This window comes from Mycetomoellerius zeteki, unplaced genomic scaffold, assembly GCF_001594055.1.
Source record: "Mycetomoellerius zeteki isolate Tzet28-1 unplaced genomic scaffold, Tzet1.0 scaffold481, whole genome shotgun sequence".
In the NCBI taxonomy this organism is placed as follows: Eukaryota; Metazoa; Arthropoda; class Insecta; order Hymenoptera; family Formicidae; genus Mycetomoellerius; species Mycetomoellerius zeteki.
In genome coordinates this window covers 558,731-565,882 of record NW_017257481.1, presented here as the reverse complement: position 1 = coordinate 565,882, position 7,152 = coordinate 558,731, and the positions used below count along the sequence as shown (strand labels likewise).

The 7,152-nt window shown below is 37.2% G+C and overlaps 1 protein-coding gene across 1 annotated transcript in view; it reads right to left on the bottom strand.

The window, feature by feature from the left end:
• Nucleotides 1–346: 346 nt before the first annotated feature.
• Meltrin (disintegrin and metalloproteinase domain-containing protein meltrin) overlaps nucleotides 347–7,152 on the bottom strand; it is a 105,629-nt gene continuing 98,823 nt past the window's right edge. The window contains exon 13 of the mRNA XM_018455483.1: nucleotides 347–4,761. Coding sequence (XP_018310985.1) covers nucleotides 2,052–4,761 — 2,710 coding nt within the window. The 3' untranslated portion in view covers nucleotides 347–2,051. The remainder of the gene's footprint in view (nucleotides 4,762–7,152) is intronic.

Sequence of the window (7,152 nt, the reverse complement as noted above, 5' to 3'; positions counted from 1 at the left end):
TTTTTATTAGACGAAGACGAAGTGTTGTGACTTCGTAGACTGCATTATACTTGAGCCAATTCATCGAATATTTGTATTATACGGTCGCAATTGGTACAACCATTCGTTGCATTAGTATTCAATGGCCGCGTTTAGCAGAGTATTTATTTTGTAACTGTTGGAAGTTTTTTTTTTACCGAGTTAGGACTCCTCTAAATCTAAAAGTTTAATTTCCCATCATCAGCATAAAGAAAACTTCCAACAATTGAAAAATAAATATTCTTGTGGCCAATATCTTTTTCTTTTCAACACATTTCAGTGGTATTTAACATTTCTTTTACTTTCTTTTTTTTTTAATACTCTTACAAATAATACTTATTCATTAATAACGAGCAAGAGTTGCTGAAGCAAGCCTCCTCGTACACCGTACACTAAATGAACATCTGATTGTCCTCGTATCGAAGCAACGCACACGACGTCTCGCACGTAAAGAAACAAGCGGAGAAAGCAATGCACAATACGCATAGTAAATGGTCAAAAAGCTTTATTGAACCTCTTTATTGAAACTTTCTGATGGGATGATTTCTGGACGCTCCGCAAGTAGGAACTATTACAAAATGGATAACGCTACAAATCAAAGTATCGACTGGATTCGTATAGGGGAATTCGCTGCGCGGAAGAGGAAAAAAAGGAAACAATAAATGCACAAACGTAATTCGACTCTAAGACAGACTTTATCAGTTCAATAAAACCTTTCCTTAACGTGCTTAACGCTAAACTCGACGTTCAAAAAGCTGCTTTCCTCTTTCTCGCGATCATACGTATAATGCGCGTGAGTAACTTACGAATGTAACGAATGTAACTTATTCTTGGCGCGAAGATACATCGTACAAAACTTCTACTATATGCCTACGTCTTACGAACATATATTTACACGGGTATCAGTCAAATAAATAGTTTTAGTCTTTGCATCTAGAGCTGTCCTAGACGAAGCAAGCCTCTGATTTATGCAAGGGATAATAAGAAAATAAAGGTTGCGTGATGTTGCATGATCGAGGCGAAATATTTTATATTTCGGCCTTGCCTTTTGCCGTCGAGGAGATATCACCTTAATTCGATTCGCAGTGTTATGTTTACTAGCATGCGCTAACACCTAGACTCTCCTAACTAATAGCATTTCCATTTTGGCTCCCATGGGATTTCGAAGGTACAATCTTGTAACTTGATCTCTCATAAATATTTAATCTTTGGAAAGAAAAGAGACCTTCCTCCCCTATTAACGGAGCTACGTCGGATATGACTGTGATTTCCGATGGCTTTTTAGAAAACTTAACGGCGCGTTTTTTGTCAGTACGATTTATGTAATATGATATAAAATAATTTGGTCGCGTCTAAAATCTGCTAGCCATAACAATGTGGCGTAATAGTGTTTCTGTGCATAATATTTCTTTATACATATACATATATCACAGAGGTCAATTAATTCCGTACACGCCCATTCTAGTTTCAAGCGATGGTTCCGAAAATAACTGTCGCTTACCTCGCAATGTCGCTTATAAAACGCTTAAGATAAATATTACGGTAATTATTGGCTTATATAGGTACGCTTGAACATCGGCAATGGATAGTCTCTACAAAAAATATGAGAATTTTTAAGTGTGGGCACTATTTACAATTTTTAATGTTGTCTCTTATGCAACGCAGCCGCATACAATCTATCTTTAATATTCCGACAAGAAATATATTTGCTTGTAAAATTAGCGTTTTATGGATCTTAGAGGAAAAGATCCTTGTACTATGTTTTTAACTTCCGTTTAAGATTTCTTAAATAAGAAGAGATATATCGCCCTCGCGCGTTATCTACGTTTATACTCGTGCACGCTTATGATGTACTCGTTTATCATGAACGCGTATACACGTTTATAATATACCACGCATTCTCCACCGAGAACGATTCAATGTGACGGACTAGAATGTTTCAAGTATAGATTTTCCTCTAACGCTTTTTCGATTCCGTCAAGCACGTCCGAGAATCGGAAAGGTCGAGCTACCACACTCATCCGGATGATCGCTCATTTTCTCAATCCGCCGCCGCCAACTTCCGTCGTTCGTGCCACCGATTTTTTACTATTCACACTCTGTATAGTCCTCGCGACACCAGAACTATTCTTATTAGTCTCGAACTTTTGCTGGAGTGATGCCACGTTAGATTTACCGCTCGCCACTCTTTGTAGTGGATTCGTCCTCGCTGTTGTACCTCCATCCCCGCTCTTGATTTCTGTTTTAGCAAACACCTTCGGTGTCAAATGCGATGGCTTAGTACCGCCATTATTTGCCTCTTTGACAGACGGCGATAGCGATTTAGCCACACTTGCGTTGCCAGTCGGAGACTTCTTCCTTTCCGAGAGACTGGCTGTTTTGGATGTAATGTTAAGTGGTTTCAACGGTGTTGTGGGCGTTTTCTGGCCATTCCTCGGCAGCGTGGAAGTCTTTTGAACGGTTTTAAGCGAGAGATTGAACTTGGGATTGCTACCCACAACATCCGGCGACTTTGTTCCACCCTGATTAGAATTCGAGCAACTCGAGACCAGATCCGGGCTATTGAACTTTCCCAGATTATCCTTAGGACTACAAGGCACATTTTTGACAGATACGGTTGTGTGTGATTCTTCTTTATCTAAATCGCTACTCGACTTGCTCGCGTTTACTTGTGTTTGTCTCGCAATTGGATTCGCATCCGAGCTTTGTTTCACCATTGTCGAACTTGTGTCGGAAGCTTTCGAGGATTTCAAGGATTTTAATGTATTATCTGAACTTTGTCTCGCGAGTTTTACGCTCGACTCGGGTATATCTTTGGAAGTCGGGCTTTTCGCGACGTTCGGAGGCGTTTTAGTCCTTTTCAATGGCGGCTTAGCCGGAACCTTGTTCTCTGTTTGGTCATCCTTCTTGATATGTATCAAATGAGATGGTCGAATCTTCGTTAAAGCGAACGGTTTATACCCTATAAGATTTTCAGGTGGTTTCATGCCGAGCTCCTTGGACAGCTCATCGTTTATATTAGGATTATTAGATTTAAGAGCGTTTAGATTACTATTATCGACCGATTTTAAGTTGTCATTTGCATCCGAAATACTTTTGCTCGCCTCTTTCTTTTCCACTTGTGGAACGTTTATCATGGATGGATGAAGATAGCCGGAACTGGTGGTGGAACTCGAAGAATTAAATTTACCAGACGTTGAGTTTGAATAAATTCCACCGGGTATCTTGTAGTGGTTCGAATTCATGTAGCCACCCAAAGAGTTATTGGATCCCATATTTTCCAAATTTTTCGTTGCATCTTCCCCATTATCCTCTTTCTTCTTCCTGGTTAACGTCGAAGTGGAATATATGGAATCGAAATTACGATTCGATATCTCCGATACAATCTCTGACAGTAAACCCATCGATTCTAGGCTATTCGGGCCACCAGGTATGGTATCGATACGTTTCGGCAGTTTATACTCGTTACCAACCGGTGTTACCTCCAATTCCATGTTTTTCCTGTTCTTCTCAGGCACGGGTTCCTCTATCACTGCGTAGATATTGTCGTTCATGGCCGATTCCTCCGTAATCTTCGTCAGGGACGATTCTGTAATCAGATTCATGCAGTCGTCGTAGGTGTTTTCTAATGGTTTCTGAACAGTTTTCATCGGCGGATTCTGATAACCCGGCAATCCTGGAATCTTTATCGCATTCTCGGCAGCTTTTTCCGTCTGTGTGATGTTCGGTGGACCCGGAGGTGGTGACGTAGGCCTCGTGCTGGCAGGTATACTGGTGGGCCTCTTGACGGGTGTTGTCTGACGCATCGAGCCGAATGTTTGAACAAATGGTCTTGACGTAACTTTGCTGTCTCTCATTGATTGAGCGCGCAGGACCACGTTTCTCTTCTCGACTTCGGCCGCCAGTATCACTGGGATTACTGGTGTCGCGATCTCGATATCCGTCTGTGGTATCGGATTAGAGATTTCGAGGTGTCTTAGAATCTCTTTATCGATAACCTTGTTGGCCTTGTGGTGCTGGCTCCTCGGTAGAGAATTCGTGTTCTTGTCATCCCTCGGTGAACTCTGGGAATTGCTTCTCATAATGCCGGAGCCAGGACGCAATATCGACGCGATTCGGTTAAGCGTGCTGCCCTTTTCCAACTTCTTCTCGGGTTCTGGCAGTATTACGTTTGTCAAGGGCGTGCTGTTAGGTCTCTGTGGCTTTACAGAAGGCGCGGAAGTGGGCGGTGGCGGAGCTGGACGCATAGGTACGTCCGGGGCAGGTCTGGTGGGTACCTTAGTTACTAATTCGACGGATGTACAGGTTGTGGCCGCCAGTACGGGACTACTGATCAACGGTCGTGCCGTAGAACCTGGATTTAGCGGCGGTAACATTGGTGCAGTCGAGCTTGGATCATTAGAACTTAACAGATTGCTTCTTTGCGGCACATTGCACTTTTGTATGTTCGGTTTAGCTACGTTTGTCTTTATTGCCACGGTAGGCATCCATCCCGGTGGAGGTGGAGCCGGTTTCGTGGGCTCAGTCAGTTTAGATTGATTCGAATGGATCGGTGTAATCGTGAAGCCTTTAAACTGGCCAAACATATTGTTGTTGTATCGCTCGTCAGCCTCTGCCTTAGGCAGCAAACTCACGCACGCGGGATCTTGACTCAGACTAGAATCGATCGTTTCGATGTTACGTGACATGGGGCTGGAACGATCGATCGTTTTGATTAGCAATCCATTGTGGCCACGATCGGTCCTGAAATTTGAAGCAAAATTATAAGCGGAAGGATCAAGGAACTTGTAAGCGCGCAATTACAATACATAGCTAATGAATACACACTGTTCATAATAAAATAAGTTTAGTTAAAGGTCTTTTTTATTTAGTATAAATTAGAAGCGTTGCGTGGATCTCGATAATGAAATGTGTTTGTATTGAAAATAGTAAAATAATTTAAATGAAAAATAATATTATATATATATAAATATTTTAAGTTTTTTATTACATACTACAGTTTTTAGTTGTGTATATGCTCCAACACATGCACGTATTTAATATCATTTGAAAATTAATCATGTAAAAGCATTTTTATCAAATCTGTAGCTATTCACCGCAAATCCAAACGCATGCACAGACAAGAAAATTGTCGGGAAATGTTAGTTACAAATTAAGAGATATTAGTAGCAAGCGTTGGAAAAGAAGGAAATCGTTGATTATAAAGGAAGACTAAAAACACTTTACATCAATACTATGTTTATTCAATAAATTGTACATTTTCATTTCTCTAAGTATGAGTAACATTATCGGATATCTGAATTTCATATCCAAGGAATGAGTAAAGAATTAAAAAACTCGTTTTTACAATTAAAATTAAGTACTTCTTACGTAATTATTATTAATATAATAAAAAAATTATCGTTAAAACTGAATGTCCAATAGTAGCATCTAATGTAAATTATCGATTTTTTGATAAAATGCAAAGAGCTAGTAAAAGAAAAGAATTTTCATTCATGCTCATGCTCACATAACATGATTCTGCACATGCTCTCTATACGTTATAAATAATCTCTCCAACAATCTTCGCTGTTATATGACGCAATATGTCTATATTAAATTTATAGTTTCTATATAAAAATTTAGGCATAAAATATTGAACAGTATTTTGTTCAGAATATTGAACTAATCTATTTAATATTAATCATGTGTGCAATACTGATAGATTAATAACTTGAAAACTGTGAACAAAGAAGAGCCATAGATATATTAATAAATAAAATATTTTTTGTTAACATTTTTGCATTAGAGGCATTGTATATTAACATTGCGATATAGAATGCTGTGCATGAAAGTTATTTTTATTTACGTAACTTCTATTTTGTTTATGTAATTAATATGTAATTAGTAAAATAAAGCTTTAAATTAGATAGTGTAAGTTTGTGTACATGCACACAAGTCCATAAGAACATAATACTGTTCATTGTGGCCACATATTTTATTTAGACTTTCTAATTGTAAGTTTAAAATCACTTAATGCATATTGCACCAAAGATGTAGTCAATACGAATTAAATAAAAAAATACGCATCAATGCACGTACAATCCTACATTCCATCATTACTTATTGCATAAAAAAATCTGTTTGGAACAGATTTGATCACATAAACGATATAAACATGATAAAAATTCAATATCATTTATAAATGCTTAAATACTAATCTAATTTTTTTAATTCGTGTAAAAATATTATATTATTATAATTTTGACTGAAAGAATATATTGGAGCATTATAACGACTATCAGCAGTTACAATCACAGTAGGAATTATTTTAATGCATTTTGGCATTCAGTAATGTGTAAATATTGTTTCTATATAAACCATCACCGTTTTTGAATTCCCATATTATAATGCAAAAATCATAGCTCGCAAAAAATGCGCTATGATATTCGCACTATGCCGAATGAAATTGTGTTTAAATATATGATTTATTTTATATTCATTATTTAAGAAATAAGTCTCAGAAAAATAAGCTACATTCTTTTTAAATTAGCAAAAAGTCCCTATTGATAAAATGAATTTCTTATTTTAATTTTTGAAAACAATGCGCTGTAATTTTGAAATGAATTTTTTTAAATGTATTGTATCTGAAGATACAAATTCTATTAAGTATTATAGATTCTCTAAAACAGATTCAAAATTTATTAAAATATCGTAATACACTATAAATAAAATTTCTCTAATAATACGTAATAAACTTTTACGTAAAATATCCATGCGTGATGAGATTCATATAGATAAATAAGAAATCGCTCAGATCTTTGGTTTTAAGCTTTGAGCAGGTGCTGGTGGGGGTGGTGGTTTTTTATTATAAAATGGAGTAGGTTTCTTTGAATTATTAAATACATCCGGTGTTTTTGAAATAATGTTAGATGTACTAGCTGAGCTTTCATTCAAATGTTCGAACTTGATATCAGTATTGAGTGTAAGTCCTTTATCGTTCTTAGACGATCTTTTCTGAATCTGCTGAATACGTTCCGATATTTTGGAACCTAATTCTGATTTAAGTGGAGTGATTTTTTTCGATTGGACTTCAACAGCAGGTACCGAAAAAGTTGCAATCTTATTATAAACTTCATTTGTTTGGGGCTTTGT